This window comes from Suncus etruscus, chromosome 7 (assembly GCF_024139225.1).
Source record: "Suncus etruscus isolate mSunEtr1 chromosome 7, mSunEtr1.pri.cur, whole genome shotgun sequence".
Classification (NCBI taxonomy): domain Eukaryota; kingdom Metazoa; phylum Chordata; class Mammalia; order Eulipotyphla; family Soricidae; genus Suncus; species Suncus etruscus.
Window position 1 is genome coordinate 82,292,763 of NC_064854.1, and position 23,210 is coordinate 82,315,972.

The window sequence follows — 23,210 nt, forward strand, 5'->3', positions numbered from 1 at the left end:
AATATCCCCAATTGTTACTGTGCCTATGCAGCGGGAAAAGGAAAAGGAAAAAAAAAGCACAAAACAATCATTTTTCCACATATTTATTTATCGATTAATCGATTTTTTGACGTCTTTATTTTTGTGTAGAGATTGAAGTTGATGTCTCCAATATTATTTTATTTTATCTTATCTTTCTCTTTCTTTTTGCACTCAAGCATGATTTGATTTCAGAACCGAGACTATTGTGTGGTGCTTGTCTTTATTGCTCTAGTGCTCACTGGTTATTTAATTTGATATTTCTTTCTGTATTGTTGTGTCGTTTCAATTACCTTTTCCACATCCTCTCTCAAACTGAGGTTGGAAGCCTCTAGAAAGACTCCGCCCATTTTCAGCATATTTGACTTCTTTTTTTTTCCTCTCTTATTTTGTACCCCAATATATTGCTTTTCTTTCCTTCAAACAAAATCACCTACCTCGATTTATCTAGCTCTGCCTCTTAAATAGAGGGGGAAACACGGGAAAGTTCCAGGACCAAACAGATATATGATCACTAATAGTAAGCCAGACAAAGAGGGGTCCACCTACTCTAGCAGCCCGGGGGGTGATGGTGAGGTATATGGGTTGTAGAAAGGGAACTGGGATGGGGGAAGGACATATTTGGTGATGGGTATTCCCCTGATTCAATGTTAATATGTACCTAAAATACTGCTGTGAAAGATATGTAAGCCATTATGAAAAAAATTTGTGTTTTAATCAGAAACTTTCTTTGACTTACATGTATTATTATATTATATTATATTATATTATTATATTATATTAATTATATTATATGTTATGTTATGTTACTATATTATGTGTTAGTTTACCTCATTATGTTAATCAATTTTGTCTCGAATAAATTCTTACAATAAAAATTTCAATAATTATAATTGTTAAAATCAAAGTGAAAATTAAAATTAGAACAAAATACATTCAGAAAAATATTTAAGCCAGTTAGAAATAAAAGTGGAGGAGAAGCTATGGAGAGATGAGTAAAGATGGGAAAAGAAAGGAAAGAGGAAAAAGAGGGGCTCTAAAAAGGTAAATATCTTTCATACAAAATAGATTTCACTGTTTATCTTATTTTGTTTTACCTTATTTTGTATTTATAATTACAAATATTTACAATATTATTTTCTATAAGTAGGAGTTTTGCAAGACCAAAAGAAAATCATTTTGTCAGCCATCAAATTATCTTTTTCTTCATTTTTTCTTTTTCTTTTTCTTTTTTTTTTTTTTTTTGTGGTTTTTGGGTCACACCCGGCAGTGCTCAGGGGTTATTTCTGGCTCCAGGCTCAGAAATTGCTCCTGGCAGGCACAGGGGACCATATGGGGCGCCGGGATTCGAACCGATGACCTCCTGCATGAAAGGCAAACGCCTTACCTCCATGCTATCTCTCCGGCCCCTCTTCATTTTTTCTTAAGCGATATTAATCTTGTAATTGTATGAAAAGATCTAGTGTATAATAGACTGGCGCAGATCACAGAGATAGGAACAAGCAGTGCTGGCATGTATGCAGTGAAAAATGGGTTCTCATTCACTATTGGTGAGATAGCCGACTGGTCCAGCCTTTTAGGAAAATAAAATGGATATTCTTTAAATAACTAATAATTGAGTTTCCATATGACCCAGCAATACCACCCCTAGGGAGCTCCCTAGAAACTGAAAAACACAATGTAGAAAAACTCTGTTACAGAGAGTAACAAATATAATCACAATATCCAAAATTTGTGAATAGATGAGTGGATATAGAAACTGTGGTTTTTTTCTAACATAGCAGTTAGGAAAAATTATGTCATGAAATTCGCTTATACATGGATAGATATTTAGAACATTATGATGAGTGATTCAAAAGTATTGAAAGTAACATATTAACACGTGGGTTTGGTAAGATTTAATTCTACTTTATGCAGAGAAGGTGACTGCCCCAGAAACAAACCCAGAGCCTCACCCAAGCAAGGCAGAAACCCTATCACACTGAGCCACAGTAACAGCCTTCAGGCCATGGTGACATTTAGGCTCCTGTTATATAATTATATTTTTAGTCAACCTTAAATTTAGCAGTTATCTGACTTTAAGCTGAGGAAATAACATTCAAACAAATTTCTGAGTCACTATTTATGGATAATTTAGTGATGGTTTAGTGTTAATGTCTTGACAGGTAAAACAAAGAATAAAAATAATCCTACCCTATTTACAGTGTCTGAGTTCTTATCACTTGCTTCCTCAGGAATTTTAACCACAAATTTAGAGGTGTCAGTCAACTGAGAGTGGATTGGAAGTCTTCTGACAATGGGCACAAATGTGAAGATCAGAGGTTTGGCTTCAGAATCATCAGAAGAGACCTATGAGACATGTAATATATTAGACTTTCTATTTTGTCAGAGGTTTATCATGACTTTGTTTTCTATAAATCATGATATTTATCTCATTTATTTTGATAAGTTGCCAATTTTCAGATGCTCATGAGTATGGTTGAAAAAAAAAACAACTATAAAAGTATTCAGAAGGTAGTTTTTTTTTAATGATACCATTTATCAGAGAAAGCAATACAACCCCAGGAAAATGCTATTGTAGAGGGTGGCAATAAAACAGGTTGGCAAGTTGATCTGTTGTAATATTATGAGACATCTCACCTCAGTCATCACAAACACAGCTTCTGGTCGATTTCGAGATTTATCTTTGGGATAGCAAGTTCAATTTAATTCATAATCACCAACAATGCAAGAAACTTTCAACATTTATCATAAAATGGAATGCAAAAATATAGATTCAAGTTGGAAAATATTGCTTTCTGGGTGCTAAAATAAAAATATCTGCTCGAAATATATAGGATAACCACTTTCTTATCCACGTTTTAATTTTTTAATATTTTGTTTAATTAAAGAAACAAGGTTTACAAAGATACTAATAGTTGAGTTTTAGGCATAAAACACTGAAACAACAATCTCACCACAAGTGTCAACTCACATCACTAGTGTTCCCATACTCCATTCCTCAAGCCTTAGCCCACCCAACCCAACCCTTGCCTGCACCTTTGGCAGCAGGTACATTACAAAATTCTGTGGTTGAAGCTTAGATTTCACGTTTTTAATACTGTGTGTTTTCCACATTAGTAATATAACGAAAGACTCAAAACTTGTTCCTCCATTACTTTCCTTTCTCACCTTCTTTTTCTCACCTTCAATTTATTTTTGTTTATTTATTTTGGTTTTGGGGCCACACCTAGGGGTTCAGGAGTTACTCCTGGCTCAGCTTTCAGAAGTTACTCCTGGCAGGGTCAGGGAACCACATGTGATACTGGGGATCAAACCCAGTTCAGCTTTGTGCAAAGCAAATGCCTTACTCATTCCGGCCCCATTACCTTGATTTCTTTTATTCTCTCTTTGCCCTCCTAATCACTGGAGTCAAAGGTAATCTAGGTAACTTTGCAATTTACATTTCCTCATCCAGTTATTATATGCATCACAAATAAGTGGGATCATACTATATTTGTTTGCTTTCTTCTGGTTTATTTCATTTAACATGATATCTTCCAGTTCCAACGAGGTTGCAGCAAATTTGTTGATTTTATCATTCCTTGCAACTTCATGATATGCAACTGTTATATATCTCATTGTAATAATGAAATATCTTATTGGACACCTAGGTTGAATCTATTGTCTTAGCTATTGTACTCATTGCAGTAGTGAATAATGATGTGCATAAGTTCTTTTAAACAATTACTTTTCAGTCCTAGGTAAGAAACCTAAAAGTGGGATTATTAGGTCAAGTCTAAGTTTACTAAGAGTACTTCATATATTTTTCCACCAACAGTAAATGAGAATTCATTTTTCAACATCTCTGCCAGCAAAGATTTTTTCTTTTTTTGATATGTGTCATTTTCACTGGTGTGAGTTGTTATCTCATTGTTGCCTAGATATGGTTTTTACGTATAATGAGTGATGTTGAGAAATGTTCCATGTGATATTGGCAATCCATTTGTCTTCCTCTAAGAATTATCTGACTTTGAACTCAAGGATCACCCTGACTTTGCCTCCAGGTAAATTGAGTGAGACTCCTGACTGAACATGTCATAATGACCTGGCTCAGGCCACAGAAGAATGGGCATTGTCCATTCACCCCTGAACCAGGGAATCCATCTATGAAACAAGCATGGTTGTCTAATAACGTCCCTGGAAGCAATTCTTTACCACTGCCCTGGCATCGACCTACTCCAAAAAGGGTTTCCTTAATAACCAGAAGACTTATCAACAACAACCTGCTTTCATGGCAGAGATCTCCCCATTGCCCTCTAATTGTGAGGTGAAACTAGAGGACACTCCACATCATCCTTACATTGATGTAGGATATGCACAGAATCCAGGACATTTATAGAAATATGACACCAATAACAGCAACTGTGTGAAAAATAAAATGCATTGGCATTACAGACAATGACTTGGGTTGGACAACCTAGTATGCCTGGAGCCTAGAGTTGGTCTTATGCCAGAAAACTTCAGGGGTAAAGTCTTCTTAATTTGATACCACGGCTTTTCCTTTCCATGTCCCCCATATTTTGCTGGGCCTATGCAAACAATTGTCACTCTAACATAGTTTTTACTGTATTTCATTAACTCTTATCCTTAAAAAAAGAGTGAGAGAAGAAGAAAAGCTTATTAAACCTTTTGTTAGGCCTTTAATGAGTTAATTGGTGATTCAATGATTTTCAAAAATATACTTGCTACTGAACCTTTTCTTTCTCTTCCATCTCATTAGTTTCTCTGTTTTTAATAACTTTGCCTTTGTTCTTCCTGAAACCAATGTATTAGAATGAATTGTCTCAACTATGTGATATATTTTTAAATAAATTTTAAAAAACCAAGATCTTTTTTTATAAAACATTTTAATATCTTTATTTAAACACCTTGATTACAAATATGTTTGTCCTCTTTTCTGAATCCCTCAAGCTCTCAGAAGGGCACCCCCCAAAAAACTGCATCCTGGAACTGCTCAGGCGAAGAAACCAAGAAAACTCAGTGAGTAAGGACTGCTGCGGGGGTCGCCAGGCAGAGAACTGATTTCTCTGCCTGTGGAGGTTTCTTCCCTGCTATGCCCTTGAGGTCTGTGATAACTTGAAGGGACCTGTTGGCTTTGCTTGCTTCTCTTTTTCTGAATCCCTTAAGCTCTCCTCAAAGGGCCCCCACAAAACTGTCCCTAGAGGCCGAAGAAGAGCGCAGCTGTTCAGCTTTGCTTCATGGAGCACCACCACAACACACAGGAAAAAATCACACTACAAATGTGACAATGAGGAAACCTCGCAGGTGAACACCATGCACAGAGAATGAAGATTATAGCTCTGATGACCCCAAAAATTCCAACCATCAGATTAACCTCTCAAAAAAGGAGTGTAGAATAGAAATGTGGAGGATGTTCGTAGAACTCAAAGAAAGCATAGATCGATGTGAACAACCTCAAAGACAAAAATCAGAAACTCCAAACTGAAATAACAGATCTGAAAAACTCAGAGGATGGCCTCTCCAGCAGGTAACAGCAGCTGAGGACAGAATCAGCTGCTGAAAGATGAAATGCAGAACAACGCAATACATCAGAAGAAACTGGAATAAAAACCGTAAGACAAACGATTAGACAATGGAAAAAGTACTCAAGGAATGCGAACAGATGAAAATAGAAGTCTTCAATAAACTCAACAGAAACAACTTAAGAATTTTTGGAGTCCCAGAGGCCCAGGTAAGAGATCCCCAAGAAGAATCAACTGTCAAAGATATCATGAAAGAGATACTCCCAAAGTTAAAGACTGCATGCAATCAAATCCTGCATGCCCAAAGAGTACCGGCTAAAAGAGACCCAAAGAAAAACACACCAAGACACATCCTAGTTACAGTGACAAATCCCACAGATAGAGATAGAAGCAGCAAGATCAAAAAGGAAAATTACATTCAAAGGAGCAGCCTTAAGATTACAGCAGATATGTCACAAGAAGCCTTCAAGGCCAGAAGACCTTGGTGGGATATTGTGAAAAGACAGAATAAAATGGATGCCTCACTGAGAATACTGCACCCATCCTGACTCATGTTCAGGTTTGAAGGAAGGATACATAGCTTCATGAATAAACAACAGCTCAGAAACTTCACAGATGCAAAAACAGCCTTAAAGAAAAAACTGAAAGGTCTACTTTAAGACAAGAGAGACCAACAAACACAGCAAACTTATCTAGAAAGATGACAATAAATCCTATGGCAATCATCTCCCTCAATGTCAATGGACAAATTCACCATTTAAAAGACACAGAGTGGCAAAATGGATCAAAAAGATGAACCCAACCTTCTGCTGCTTACAAGAAACACACCTGAATAATCAGAACAAATATAAACTCAAAATCAAAAGGCTGGAGAAAAATCATCCAAGCAAACAACACCCTCAAAAAACCTGGATAGCCATATTAATATCTGATAACACCAATGTTATACTCAGAAAAGTTGTAAGGGACAAAGATGGACACTTTGTACTAATCAAGGAATATGTGCAACAGAAAGAAATCAGACGACTAAACATGTATGCACCCAGAGACTAGCATATTATCACCATTATTGACAAATCTGAAAGAAGACATCAATAACACAATTATTGTGGGAGAACTCCACACAGTAGATAGATAGATAGATAGATAGATAGATAGATAGATAGATAGATAGATAGATAGATAGATAGATAGATAGATAGATAGATAGATAGATGATAGATAGATAGATATAGATATAGATATATATATATGACACTCCACCCCAAACCCTGAATAAACATTCTTCTCCAATGTACATGGGACTTTCTCCAGGATAGACTACATGCTGGCACATAAAACATACCTCCATAAAATCAAGAGAATAGAAATTTTGCAGGCTACCTTTGCTGACCACAAGGCTCTGAAATTAGATGTGAACTACAAAACCACACAGAAGAAAAACTTTAACAATTGGAAATTAAACAACCTGCTACTAAACAACCAGTGGGTCCAAGATGAAATCAAAGAGGAAATCAAAACTTTCGTGGAAACAAATGATAATGAAGACACAAACTACCAGAATCTATGGGACACAGCAAAAGAAGTCCTGAGAGAAAAATGTATAGCTTTGCGAGCTCACATCAGGAAGGAAGAAGGGGCATACCTGAATAATTTAATGACGCAGCTCATAAAATTAGAAAATGACTAACAAAAGGAACCAAAAATAGAAAGACAGTAGGAAATAACAAAGCTGAGAGCAGAAATCAACGAATTGGAAACCCAAAAAAACAACCTAAAAGATAAATGAAAGCAGAAGTTGTTTTTTTGAAAAAATAAAAATGATTGATAGACCATTGGCAAAATTCACAAAGAAAAAGAGAGACAGAAAACTGATAACCCATATTAGAAATGAAAAGGGGGAGATCACGACAGATATTGCAGAAATCCAAAGAGTATTCAGAGACTACTTTGAGAAACTATGCTACTAAACTGAGAACCTAGAAGAAATGGATAAATTCTTGGACACTTATAACCTCCCACGGTTAAGTAAGGAGGATGTACCTTATTTAAACACCCCCCATCACTATTGAGGAAATTGAAACTGTAATCTAATGTCTTCCTAAAAAAAAAAGCCCAGGCCTAGATGGATTTACTAATGAATTCTTTCAAACGTTTCCAGAGGAACTACTACCAATCTTACCCAGACTCTTACTTGAAATTGAAAAAACGGGAACACTCCCAAACAGCTTTTATGAAGCCAACATCACCTTGATACCAAAGACAGACAGAGATGCTGCCAATAAAAGAAAATTACAGAGCAATATCCCTGATGAATGCAGATGCAAAGATCTAAAATAAAAACCTGGCAAATAGAATCCAATGCATCATCATGAAGATAATATACTATGAAAAAGTACTTTTTCATCCCAGGAATGCAAGGATGGTTTAACACCCATAAATCTATCAACAAAACACACAACATCAACAACAAGAAAAATAAAAATCACATGATTTTTGATACAACAGATGCAAAGAAAGCATTTGTTAAGGTCCAACACCCATTCTTGATCCAAACTCTCAGCAAGACGGGAATGGAAGGAACCCTTCTCAATATAGTTATGGCCATATACCACAAGCCAATGGCAAATAATATCCTCAATGGAGAAAAACTAAAAGCCTTTCCTCTAAATTCTAGTACAAGACAAGGCTGTTCGCTCTCACCACTCCTCTTCAACATAGTACTGGAAGTTCTTGCTATAGCGACCAGGCAAGAAAAGATATCAAGGGAATCCAGACAGGAAAGGAAGAAGTCAAGCTCTCATTGTTTGCAGACGACATGATACTCTACATAGAAAACCCGAAAAACTCTACCAAAAAGCTCCTAGAAACAATAGATTCATATAGCAAGGGGGCAGGCTACAAAATCAACTTACAGAAATCAATGACCTTTTTATACACCAATAATGATAGGGAAGAGATGGAAGTCAGGAAGGCAATCCCATTTACAATAGTGCCACACAAACTCAAATATCTTGGAGTCAACTTGACCAAAGACGTGAAGGATCTATACAAAGAAAACTATAAAGTCCTGCTCCAAGAAATAAGAGAGGACACACGGAAATGGAAACACATACCATGCTCATAGATTGGCAGGATTAACATCATTAAAATGGCAATACTCCCCAAAGCATTATACAGATTTAATGCGATCCCCTTAAAAATAACCATGACATTCTTCAAAGAAGTGGATCAAACACTTATGAAGTTCATCTGGAACAGAAAACACCCTCGAATAGCTAAAGCACTCCTAGGGAAAAGGAAAATGGGAGGCATTACTTTCCCCAACTTTAAACTGTACTACAAAGCAATAGTTATCAAAACAGCATGGTATTGGAATAAAGACAGACCCTCAGATCAGTGGAACAGGCTTGATTTCTCAGAGCACGTTCCCCAGACGTACAAATACCTAATTTTTGACAAAGGAGCAAGAAATCCTAAGTGGAGCTGGGAAAATCTCTTCAACAAGTGGTGCTGGCAGAACTGGTTAGCCACTTGCAAAAAAGTGAACATAGACCCCCAGTTAACATCATGTACGAAGGTAAAATCCAAATGGAATAAAGACCTTGATATCAGACCTGATACCATAAGTTATATAGAACAACATGTCGGTAAAAACACTCCATGACATTGAGACTAAAGGCATCTTCGAGGAGGAAACTGCACTTTCCAAACAAGTAAAACCAGAGATCAACAGATGGGAATACATTAAACTGAGAAGCTTCTGCACCTCAAAAGAAATAGTGCCCAGGATACAAGAGTCACCCACCGAGTGGGAGAAACTATTCACCCAACACCCTTCAGATAAAGGGCTAATATCCAAAATATATAGGGCAATGACAGAACTTTACAAGACTAAAACATCTAATCCCATAAAAAAAAAATGGGAGAAGAAATGAACAGACACTTTGATAAAAAAAGAAATACAAATGGCCAAAAGGCACATAAAAAATGATCCTCGTCACTAATCATCAGGGAGATGCAAATCAAAACAATGATGAGATACCACCTCACACTGCAGAGATTGGCGCACATCATAAAGAATGAGAACAATCAGTGCTGGTGGGGATTTGTAGAGAAAGGAACTCTTATTCACTGCTGGTGGGAATGCCGTCTAGTCCAACCTCTATGGAAAGCGATATGGAGGTTCCTTCAAAATCTGGAAATTGAGCTCCCATTCGACCCAGTTATTCCACTCCTAGGGATATACCCTAAGAACACAAGAATACAACACAAAAACCCCTTCCTCACACGAATATTTATTGCAGCACTATTCACAATAACCAGGCTCTGTAAACAACCAAGATGTCCTTCAAGAGACGAATGGCTAAAGAAACTGTGGTACATATACACAATGGAATATTATGCAGCCATCAAGAGAGATGAAGTTATGAAATTTTCCTATACATGTAATTACATGGAATCTATCATGCTGAGTGAAATAAGTCAGAGGGAGAGAGATAAACACAGAATGGTCTCCCTCATCTATGGGTTTTAAGTTAAATAAAAGTCATTTTAGTAACAATCCTCAGAGACAATGAGAGGAGGGCTGGAACACCAGCTCACTTCATAAAGCTCACCACAAAGAGTGGTGAATACGCTATAGAAATAACTACACAGAAAACAACCATAATCATGTGAATGAATGAGGGAACAAGAAAGCCTGTCTGGAGTACAGGGGGTTGGGTGGGATGGATGGACATTTGGGACATTGGTGGTGGGAGTGTTGCACTGGTGAAAGGGGGTTCTTTACATGACTGAAACCTAATCACAATCATTTATATAATCAAGATGTTTAAATAAATGAAAAAATGAAGAAAAAAAGAAAATATAAGGCCTCCCAATGCTTACCACAGGCTGTCTTCTTTACACTGACTGTATAGAAAGAGGAGGTACAGTAAATGCTTTTCATATACACCTCAAACCAGGTCCTTTGCCTGGTCTGTATTGTGAATGGGGGGACAAAAAAAAGGCAATCTCATTCACATTAGTGCCACACAAACTCAAATATCTTTGAGTCAACTTGACCAAAGACGTGAAGGACCCATACAAAGAAAACTATAAAGCCCTGCTCCAAGAAATAAGAGAGGACATGTGGAAATGGAAACACATACCCTGCTAATCGATGGCAGGATTAACGTCATTAAAATGGCAATACTCCCCAAAGCATTATACAGATTTAATTTGATCCCTCTAAAGATACCCATGACATTCTTCAAAGAAGTAGATCAAACACTTATGAAGTTCATTTGGAAAAGTAAACACCCTCGAATAGCTAAAGGACTCCTAGAGCAAAGAAATATGGGAGGCATTACCTTTCCAAACTTTAAACTGTACTACAAAGCAATAGTTATCAAAACAGTATGGTATTGTAATAAAGACAGACCCTCAGATCAGTGGAATAGGCATGAGTACTCAGAGAATGTTCCCATACATACAAGCCCCTAATTTTTGACAAAGGATCAAGAATCCCTAAGTGGAGCAGGGAAACCTCTTCAACAAGTGGTGTTGGCTGGTTAGCCATTTGCATAAAAGCTAACATAGACCCCAATTAACATTATGTCCAAAGGTAAAATCCAACTGAATTAGAGACCTAGATATCAGACCTAATACCATAAGGTATATAGAACAGCATGTAGGGAAAACACTCCATGACATTGAGACTACAGGCATCTTCAAGGAGGAAACTGCACTTTCCAAAAAAGTGGAAGCGATATAAACAGATGGAAATACATTAAACTGAGAAGCTTCTGCACCTCAAAAGAAATAGTGCCTAGGATACAAGAGCCACCCACTGTGTGGGAGAAACTATTCACCCAATATCCATCAAATAAGGGGCTAATATTCAAAATATACAGGGCTTTGCCCTAACTTTACAAGAAAAAAACATCTAATCCCATCAAAAAAATGGGGAGAAGAAATGGACAGACACTTTGATAAAAAAGCAATACAAATGACCAAAAGGCACGTGGAAAAATGCTCCTCATCATAATCAACTAATACAGGGAGATGCAAATAAAAACAACCATGAGATACCATCTCACACCACAGAGATTGGCACACATCACAAAGAATGAGAACAATCAGTGCTGGCGACGATATGAAGAAAAAGGAACTCTTATTACTACTGGTGGGAATGCCGTCTAGTCCAACCCTATGGAAAGCAATATGGAGATTCCTCCAAAAACTGGAAATTGAGCTCCCATTCGACCCAGCTATACCACTCCTAGGGATATACCCTAGGAACACAAGAATACAATACAAAAATCCCTTCCTCACACCTATATTTATTGAAGCACTATTCACAATAGCCAGGCCCTGGAAACAATCAAGATGCCCTTTAACAGATAAAAGGCTAAAGAAACTGTGGTACATATACACAATGGAATATTATGCAGCAATCAGGAGAAATGAAATCATGAAATTTTCCTATACATGAATGTACAATGAATCTATCATGCTGAGTAAAATAAATCAGAGGGAGAGAGATGCAGAATAGTCTCACTCATCTATGGGTTTTAAGAAAAATAAGAGGCATTTTTCAACAATCCTAAGAGACAAAGGGAGGAGGGATGGAACTCCCAGCTCACTTTATGAAGCTCACCACAAAGAATGGTGTGTACAGTTATAGAAATAACTACACTGAGAACTACCATAACCATGTGAATGAATGAATGAATGAGGGAACTGGAAAGCCTGTCTAGAGTACAGGTGGGGGTGGGATGGAGGGAGATCTGGGACATTGGTGATGGGAGTGTTGCACTGGTAAAGTGGGGGGGTGTTCTTTACAGGACTGAAACGTAATCACAAACATATTTATAATCAATATGTTTAAATAAAGATATTATCAAGAAAAAAACGAATATGTTTGTAGTTGGATTTCAGTCATGTCAAGACCACCCACCTTCTGGAACCATGAAGAAAGGCAATTAACATGTCCAGAGCTTGTAGATGGTCTTAAGAGAGAATGCTTCATGGGTAGGGACACCCTGATTTTTAGGCTAAGGGTATTTCCTTTATAATCTCCCCAACATTTAATGTCCTATTCACAACAAACAAAAAAACGTGTCACCACCACTATCTTTTTTAAAATTTTTCTAATCTTATTCTTAATATCTAGATAGGGGCTCCCACCATTTTCTTAGAACCTTTGGATGTAAATTATCTTTTAACTCATATTTATGCAGTTTTAACAAAATTGAGGGAAAAAAGCGGTTTGGGGCCAAGAACCAAGTGGTCTCGGGTGCACTGGTGGACAAAACAGAACTAAATATTCAAACCAATGTCAACAACAATAGATTCAAGAGACCCAAACTATAACAATCTAAAGTCAAATTGGACCTGTTAAAACTAGTATCCAAGGAGCTAAGGGTGGTGGTATAAGATGCATGCTGGAAATTTTGGTGGAAGCATGATGATGGAAATGACTCTAATTCACTGTCACTGTATGCCTGAATTCAAACTGTGAAGGACTTTTTAATTCACAATGGTTTCGATAAAAATTTAAAAATAATAAAAATCTAGAGTTTCTTTTCAGTTCACATGTCAGTAGGGAAATTCAACTAAAAAGAAATAAAATTATTTTCTCTATCTTATTACTTCTATTTTTCTCCAGAAACACCTATATCCTACATAAAACTTCTTTTAACAGTATAGAAGAATAATTTTAGTTGATTGACACATGTATCATTCAAGAATAACATAAAAAGGCAAATCCAATATGACTAAAGAATTATTCATCTTCCTATGTAACTGTTAGAGAAAAAGAGTACATTTCTCTTCATACACATAGAAAAGCAACCATAAAAAGGGCGGTATTTGCTTATAAGCCACAGGACTATTCTGGTCTGGGGCACTTTTCATCGCCTTCACATAGAATCCTCTATTTTACCAAATAAGTTCAGGGTTACTTTGTACAAAATTTTGTTTGGTAAGATATTTAAAACTACAGTAGCTACACTGTGAAGCATTTAAAGAGCCATGTGTTAGTCTGTAGAATGCTGGATCCCTTGTTCAGAAAAGAATAAAAAATGTTGCTGTTTACCACATTCTTGTTCCATTTGAGCTGAGAAATGAATTGCTATGGTAATGAAAAATCCTCTGCAACACAAAGCAGAAACATTTGCATGTTAATACCACTGCATTTGTTAAATGCCATTTAACACTTTCACTTGTCTGCCATTTAAAAATGGTCCATGAGAAGCGATATGAATTATAGAAATTAGAGCTAGAACTTTAAATCTTTTATACATATACTTTCCATTGCTTCAAATATCTGAGGCTCTCCTCGCTGGACAAATAATAATTTAAATGTTTTCTAATTCATCGCAGCTCAATTTTGTTCTGCTTTTCCTTCCTTTCTCCTTACTCGCTAACAGTACTCTCCCTTCTGATGTTGACTCCCACACTCACAGATGGCCACTAGCCTGTTAAGAGATATTACCAGATATCATTACATCAACCATATTCCAAGGGCTGTCCTGCGCATTTTGTTTGATTTCCCAATTAGCAATTTTGCCTTTATCTGCTCTCGCCTTACTCTAGCCATAGAAAAACGTTGCATTATGATATAGAGTCAAATTTTTCTACCCCCCTGGCAGCCCTCCCTTTAGCCTTATTGCAGAAAAAACCACAGTGCACAGCCTTTAAAAGTTTCTAAAAGCTTTAAGGAAAGACTTCCCTTTACCTGGGGTGTAGTCTGAATGCTCCCTGCTAAGATGCACGAGTTCATTTGGAAGCAATTGTTCCCCGCAGTCACTCAGAAGCCCCTGTTCTAGAAGCATTGATTTCATCATATAAGGGAGTGAGCAAACCAATGACTAAGGTGGGAAGGGAAGTGAACACAAGCAGAAAGAAAAATAAAAAAGGATTTCTAAAAAGAGGTAATGTGGAATCCTCCCTGAACTAAAGAATGCTGTCAGTTCCAATGAGTAGCCTTAAGTTTAAGCAATTTTTAGATTTGGAAGTTCCTAAGAGGTCAGAAATAGAATCAGTCTGAATTTTTAAAATGCCACCTATATTTGTTTGTCCTCTTTTCTCTTATGTATATATTTGATGATACATTTTGAGAAAAAAAAAAAACGCCAGAAAAGCCAGATTGCACAGCAATGTGCTGCAATGAGAAGCTAATTAAAGGGCCCAAGCATCTGTCAATTTCTGTGATCATTTGGTCACCCTCACACAGTACATTTAAAACACAATTCATGCAAATATTCTGATGAAATAAAGAACTAGAAAACATATCAATCATTTCCAAAATCTTTAACTTTGGGGGGTCAGAAAAATAGCATGGAGGTAGGGTGTTTGTCTTGCATGCAGAAGGACAGTGGTTTGAATCCTGGCATCCCAGATGGTCCCCCGAGCCTGCCAGAGGCAATTTCAAAGCATAGAGCCAGGAGTAACCCCTGATCGCTGCCAATGTGACCCCCCCTAAAAAAAATTAAAAAATCTTTAACTTTGGATTCTTGGCATATAAATAGCAAGTGAAGATACAGGATCATCTGTAGAAACTAAAGTGTTGTTATGAACTAAATTCATTCTAAATCAGCGCATAGAATCTAGTAGTTTTCACAGACAAAATTCAATTCCAAGGTTCCTAGAAGGTAGTATATGTCCTTTCAGAAAAAGAAACTTCAAAACTTCACTTATAAAATTGATTGTAGTTTTCAGCTTTCTGTTTCTCTGTTTTCAAAGTATTGATTTTCCCCCAAACATGTGATATCTATATTTGAGTTTTTAGTAATGAGAGACAGTCCCAAGAGCAGGTTACAGAGCAAAAGCCATGGAGAAAGAATAGAGGGCTTGATGTAGGTAAAAGATATCAATTAACTTTTTTGAAATTTAGTCAATGCCTAGATTAGCAGAAACATGACAAATAAAAATAATTTTCAGGGCCTGAGAGATAACATGGAGGTAGGGCATTTGCCTTGCATGCAGAAGGGTGGTGGCTCAAATCTCAGCATCCCATATGATCCCCAGAGCCTGCCAGGAGTGATTTCTGAGCTTAGAGGAGGAGTAACCCCTGAGCGCTGCTGGGTGTGACCCAAAAATAAAAAAAAATGTCAAAGGCAATTTTATTGTCATATTGACAGAAAATTCCAAATAATAATATTTTTTGAAGTAGAAAATCATCTGGATTTTGGAATATAAATGCTATGTCATATCATCAAGTGATATGTTTTCTTATATGTTATGTACATTTATAGATACCTAGCAGAAAACTCAGAATTTAGATTCCAACAAAGAATATAAAACATGATGCACTCAAACCTTATATATAAATCACCTGGAGATCTTTCTACAACACAGGATCTTATTAAAGAATTGTGGAATGTAAACTGAGATGCTCTATTTCAAATAAGATACCAAGAGATGCCTTCTACTGGTCTGTATCACTTACAGAGCAAAGACTAAACACTTTTGAAGGAAATCAGACCACAGACAACTGCATTCACTCAAGGAAAAATAAAGTGCATTTGAACTGCGCAAAGAACAATTGAGGATAGGCCTAGGAAGATGATAGGGGCAGAAGAGAAATTGTGTCAAGCAGAAGAAAAGTTTGTGAAGGCAACTCTCAGAAAAAGAGAAATTTGAAGGTGACACTAAACATAAAAGGTCATTAAAATCATCTTTCAATATGAGGCAGGCCAGAGGAGGAAGCTAGTGAACTTCTTACAAGCTCAGTCTACTCATCTGTGAAATGTGGAAAGGAGAGTCATTATTTCATAAGACTATATGAAGACAACTGTCAAATTCAGTATGTAAAGACTTTAAATACATTAAGGTCAAAAACATAAATAATAATAATGGCAAATCAGAGTTGGGCGAATCAACCTTTAAATCTTGAGGCTGGAGAAATAGTACAATGAGAAAGGCACTTGCCTGGCACATGACTGACCCAGGTTCAATTCCCAACATCCCCTATGGTCTCCCAACTATAGCTAGAAGTGAACCTTGAGCAGAAAGCCAGGAGCAAGCACTGACAACAGTTGGATGTGATCCAAAAAAACAAAAAACAAAAACAAAAGCAAATAGATAACAATAAAAGTCATAAATTAAAGTAAGTTTAATATTATTTTGTAGGAAAAGAGAAATGTATGCAAAACTATATACATATATTTTTAAATATATGCATGGATTTTTCAAGTATTCATAGGGAATATAAATATATACTAGATAATATCTTATTTAAGAATTTTAGCGTATCATTGTTTTATTGTATCAATGGCATTTTCAGTGATGTTACCAGTTTATTCAAAATTAATCCCAACTATAAAGTTTTCCCAATCTCATTGTCTTTTAAGGTATATTTCTTTATTCCTACTCAAATATTAAACAATATTACTATATGGAACAATCAATTTTGAAGAGTAAGTGCCTAAAAGATATAGCAATTAAGGCACTTTCTCTGAATGCAGTAAAATACTATATATTCCCTGCACAGTGTATCCAGAGACTGTTAAGAGTGACTATTGATCACAAAGCCATGACTAAACCCTGAACACCCTGGGGCTTGACTCCTCGAAGAATTTTAAAGGAAATTTAATAATTTCAACATCAGCCCCTCAATAAATAATGTTCTATACAGAGTTTTCTTTGAATTATTACAATGTGAAAACCAATAAAAAATAACTTTTTTTACTATCTTATTCTGCATCTAATTGGTAGTTTATGTTTTGTTTCCTTTATTTTATTAAGCACAGTTTACTGGTATAGTAAATCATAACTTATTCCGAATAGAAGCCAGAATTTTTAATTTAATAAAAGATATATATATCTTACATGCACCCAATCTTGGTTTGATACTCAGTTTGGTCTCCTGAATCCCACACAAAAATTGAATAGCCCCAAAACCAGAAGAACAACCCATCAAACTAGTGTACAACACATTTTACATACTTGGGCAACTTTGCTTAGCTAGAATAAATAAAACCAAAAACAGGGGCCAGGCAGTGGCGCTAGAGGTAAGGTGCCTGCCTTGGCTGCGCTAGCCTTGGACGGATGGTGGTTCGATCCCCCAGCGTCCCATATGGTCCCCCAAGCCAGGAGCGACTTCTGAGCGAATAGCCAGGAGTAACCCCTGAGCATCACTGGGTGTGGCCCAAAACCAAAAAAAAAAACAAAAACAAAAACAAAAACAGATATACTTTCAATCACCTCTTACACAATTAACCAGATCACTTTAAAAAAAAAAAAAAGGAAACTCCAGCATTCTAATCTACCCAATGCAAAGAATAATGGGAAGACTAAGGAAGACACCAACAGCTGGGGATATATAGACAGTACACAGACCCTATAGATGAGGGCCTAAAAGCAGCATTCATGTTGTAGCAATGGAATTCAAGGAATCAGGAAACCCACTGAGAATAAAAGTTTGGAAATTAATTATACATATCACTGAAGGGGGGGTTGGAACAGCCATACTCATATCAGATCAAATTGCATTCCACCTCAAAAAAGTGCTCAGAGACAAAGATGAATACTACTATTGATCAGGAGAACATTAGACCTAGAAGTACTAACTTTGATCAACATTTGTGCACCAGCACAAATATGTAAGGCTTTTGCTCACAAATCTGGAGAAACATATGGATAGAAATTTATATTAGTGGGAGATTTCAACACACCACTATCGCTAATAGACAGATCCACCAGGCAGAAAAGTCACAAAGACATAAGAAACCTAAATGAGAATCTAGAAGAAGTAGGACTATGAACTTATACAGGGCCCTTCATCCTCAGAAAATGGAATACACATTTTTTCTCAAGTGCACATGGAATATTTTCTAGAATAAACAATTCCTTAGGACACAAATCTAACCTGCCTAAGGTCACAAATATAAGAAGGATACCAAAGCACCCTATAAGACCTCAATGCAAAAGATATCAAGATTGACTGTAAAAAGATATGGAGAAAAATCTAACATCTGGAGACTTACCAACATGCTGCTCAACAACAGGAAATCAAGGAAAAATAAAAAGATTTCTTGAGAAGAATGACAATAAAGAAACAAATTGCCAAAATCTATGGGACACAACAAAGCAGTAATCGGGGGGAAATCATAGCAATAAAAACCTATGTCAGGAAAGAGGAAATAACAAAATCAACAGCTAAAAGTGACACTTTAGGATTTGAAAAAGCCAGCAACAAATTTACCCAAACATGGATAGAACAAAGAAACTATAAAAACCAGAGCAAAAATTAACAACATAAAAAAAGAAAACAATAAAAGGAGTCAGTGAGACCAGAAGCTGGTGTTTTGAAAAAAAATTAATAAGATAGACAAACTGCTGAAAAGACTCGAAAGAAAGAAAGAAAGAAGAAAGAAAGAAAGAAAAAAGAAAGAAAGAAAGAAAGAAAGAAAAAGAAAGAAAGAAAAGAAAGAAGAAAGAAAGAAAAGAAAGAAAGAAAGAAAGAAAGAAAGAAAGAAAGAAAGAAAGAAAGAAAGAAAGAAAGAAAGAAAGAAAGAAAAGAAAGAAAGAAAGAAAGAAAGAAAGAAAGAAAGAAAAGAGAGAGAGAAGAGAAGAGAAGAGAAGAAAGAAGAAAGAAAGAAAGAAAGAAAAGAAAGAAAGAAGAAAGAAAGAGAAGAAAAGAAAGAAAGAAAGAAAGAAAGAAAGAAGAAAAGAAGAAAGAAGAAAGAAAGAAAGAAGAAAGAAAGAAAGAAAGAAAGAAAGAAAGAAAGAAAGAAAGAGAAAATACCCAAAAAATTTGCTGGCAAGACTCACAAAGAAAGAAAGGGGAAATACCCAAAAAATTGGATCACAAATGAAAGGAGAGAGATTACAATAGAATCTCAAGAAATACAAGACATCATGAGGAGTTATTATGAACAACTGTACTGAGTTAAGTTATGGGACACGGAAGAAATTGACAGATTCCTGAAAATATCATCTCCTGAGACTTAGCATGGGAGAAGTAGAAAGCATAAGCAGGCCAATCACATGTAAAGAAATAGAAATAGTAATTAAAAATTCTCCCAAAATAAAAGTTCAGGACCAGATGATTTTTACAGGTGAATTCTATCAAACATTCTGAGAATTACTGCCATTGATCCTCAAGCTCTTATAATACATTGAAAAGATAATTCCTTTCATGATGTTAACATCACACTCATTCTCATATCTGACAAAGATACCAAGAAAGAAAACTACAGAACAATATCACTAATAAACATGGATGCAAAAATCCTTAAAAAAAAATCTTAGCAAACAAAATCTAACAACACATCGAAAAGATTATACACCATGAGGGACTGGAGCAGTTGAGCAAGCAGTAAGGCATCTGCCTTGCTTTCGCTAGCGTAAAACGGACCTGGGTTCGATTCCCCTGCATCCCATATGGTCCCCCAAGCCAGGAGCTATTTCTGAGTGCATAGCCAGAACCCTGAGTGTAATCCTTGATCATCACGAGGTGTGGCCCAAAAACAAAATAAACAAACAAAAAAAGATTATACACCATGACAAAGTATGTTTCATCTAGGCATGCCATTATCGTTCAACATATGCAAATTAATCAACATCATACACCACATCAACAAAAAGAAAAACAAAAACCACATGATCAGGGGCCAGAGTGGTGGTGCAAGTGGTAGGGCATTTGCCTTGCATGCTCTTAACATAAAATGGACTGTGGTTCAATCCCCCAGCATCTCATATGGTCCCTCAAGCCAGGAGCAATTTCTAAGTGCATAGCCAGGAGTAACCCCTGAGTGTCACCGGTGTGGCCCAAAAAGCAAAACAAAACAAAACAAAACAACAACAACAAATCATGATCATATCAATCAATGCAGAGAAGGAATTTGACATAATCCAACACCCATTCATGATAAATCACTCATCAAAATATGGTTAGAAAGAACTTTCCTCGAGAAAGTTACAGCTATCTATAAAAAGCCCACAGCCAACATTATCCTTAACAGTAAAAAACTGAAAGCATTTCCACTAAGGTAGGCACTAGGCAATCAGAAAAGAGAAGAAAATCGAAAGAATTCAAATAGGGAAAGAGGAAGTCAAACTATCTCTATATGTAGGCAATATGATAATATAAAAATTGATAATATAAAAAGCTCTAACAAGTCCAAAGAAAAGCTTCTAGAAACAATAAACCAATACAACAAAGTGGCCAGCTACAAAGTCAATACACAAAAGACAGTAGCATTCCTTTATACAAATAATGAAGCAGAGGAGAAAGAGATAAATAGTCAATCCCATTTAAAATAGTATCTAAAAATTTCAAGTACCTAGAAATTAACCTAACAAAAGAGGTGACAGACTATGAAAACTTCAAAACACTGTAGAAAGAAGTTGAAGAGGACCTAAAAAATTGGAAGCTCAACCCATACTCATGGGAAGGAAGAATCAACATAATTAAAATGATCATGTTACCCAAATTACAATATAGATTCTATGCAATCCCTATCCAAATTCAGACATCATTTTTAAGTGCTTAGAACAATCAAGTATAAAGTTCATGCAGAATCAAAAAAGATGTAGGTTAGCCAGATCCATATTGAAAAACAAGAAACTGTGTGGCATCTCTTTACCTAAACTGAACTCTATTATAAAGCCATAGTAATTAAAACAGCATGGTACTGGAACAAAGACAGAGTGTCAGAGAGATTAGAATAGAATATCCAGTAACACACCACATAATATATGGTCAACTAATATTTGACAAAGGAGCCAAGAATGTTAAGACAATCTTTTCAACAAATGGTGTTCGAACAACTGGATAACCACCTATAAGAAACTTAATATTGATCCATACCTCACACATGAAACAAAAGTCAACTCAAAATGAATTAAAGACCTTGAAATCAGACCCAAACCTATAAAGTTTATTGAGAAAATATAGGCCGAACACTCCAAGACTTATACCTCAAAAAAAGTCTTTGATTATAGAATGCCAATGGCAAAAGCTATAGCATCAAACCTAAATAAATGGTACTACATCAAACTAAAAAATTTCTGTATGGCAAAAGAAACATGGCCTAAAACTAGAAGATGACTAATGGAATGGAATATTTTTTACACACACAGATCAGATAAAATTTTGATATCTAGGATATACAAAGCACTCACAAAGTTTAGCTCCACAAAACCTAACAAAGCCATAAATGGGGATAAGAAATGAATAGACACTTCTCTGAGGAAGACCAACAGATGGCCAATAGATACATGAAAACATGTTCATCATCACTGATACATTAGCAAAATACAAATTTAGACAACAATGTGGTACGTGATGATGGCACCTATCACAAATAATGAAACCAATCTCTGTTGATGGGAATGTGGTAAGAAAGGAACTCTCATCCACTGCTAGTGGGAATGCTGTCTGGTCCAACCCCTATGATAAAAAGTAGAAAGGTTTTTTAGTAAACTCAAAATTGAATTGCCATATTATCTAGCAATTCCTCTCTTGGGTGTTTATCCCCAGGATAGAAAGACATTCATCCAAAAGTATGTATGCAAACCATTATTCATTGCAGCAGTCAGTACAATAGCCAAGTCTTAAAATCAACCTAAATGTCCAACAACAGATGAGTGGATCATGAAGATGTGGTACATATACACAATGGAATACTAAATAGCAGTAAGAAATGATACAATCATGAGTTTGCAGCAACATGGGTGGAACTAGAAAATATTATGTTAAATGAAGTAAGCCAGAAGAAGGATAAATACAAAATAATATCACTTATATGTGGTATTTCAAATAACTCCATGAAGAAACATGCTCTAAATGGTAGATACTTTGAGCTTCTTAGGTATCAGGGTATTGCCAGAAATGATTAAATCAAGTGTAATAGGAGAAACACAAAGCCTTTACTTTCTTTTATACAGATACTCCTCGCTTAACAACTTACCTGTTTAGCCACCAATCACACTTTCGACCATCTTTCACCATTACGACTGCAACACTTACCACCATCTCACTGATGGTATGTGCTAGAATATGGTAGTGGCCCTGTGTCTCAATGTCATTCATGGCTGATTTACACTATTCTGAGGTCTGGTACTGCTGTTTTTCTGGTCAGTATTCACACTTCAGCAGTAAATTATTTTTTTGCGATGCAAAGAAAAAATGTTACAGCTATACTGTACTGTATATCTACCTAAAAACACAACTTCAATCCTTCAACAAATGGACCAGGGGGCCATAGCCACATTTAAAGCATACTATTTATACACAACTTTATCCAAAGCTGTAGCAGCAACAGAAAATGATGAAGTAATTCTCCGTGATTTCTGGAGATCTTACATTTTAGACTGCATAAACAACATTGAATCCACTTGAAAGGCAGTGGCAGAAAAGTGTATGCAAGGCATATGAAAAAAAATGCCTAAAGCGTTTTGTGAACAATGGTTCAGTTTTTGAGAAAGATGAACATGCTGATGCAATAAATAAAACAACTATGGAACTTGCTAAAGTGCTTAATTTAGAAGTTGAGGTGGAAGATATTGAGGAATTAGTGCAATACAGGGAGGGAGAGCTAACTACTTGAAGATTTAATAGAGTTGGAAGCACAGCAGAACCTGGCTGAGGAAGAAGAAAATGAAAACATGGAAGAAGTACCAAAGAAGTTTACTATGAAGGGATTAGCTGGTGTGTTCTCAAAAGTGAGT

The 23,210-nt window shown here is 36.1% G+C and overlaps 1 protein-coding gene and 1 non-coding gene across 2 annotated transcripts in view; one reads left to right on the top strand and one right to left on the bottom strand.

Annotated features, from left to right (window-relative positions):
• MLIP (muscular LMNA interacting protein) overlaps positions 1-14,365 on the bottom strand; it is a 160,421-nt gene extending 146,056 nt beyond the window's left edge. Inside the window, 3 exon segments of the mRNA XM_049777647.1 lie at positions 2,212-2,367; positions 14,269-14,331; positions 14,333-14,365. Of these exon segments, the coding sequence (XP_049633604.1) occupies positions 2,212-2,367; positions 14,269-14,331; positions 14,333-14,365 (252 nt within the window).
• On the top strand, positions 10,417-10,549 carry LOC126014736 (small nucleolar RNA SNORA51). The gene has a single exon (XR_007497735.1). It is a non-coding gene; the product is annotated as a small nucleolar RNA SNORA51 (small nucleolar RNA).
• Positions 14,366-23,210: the final 8,845 nt, after the last annotated feature.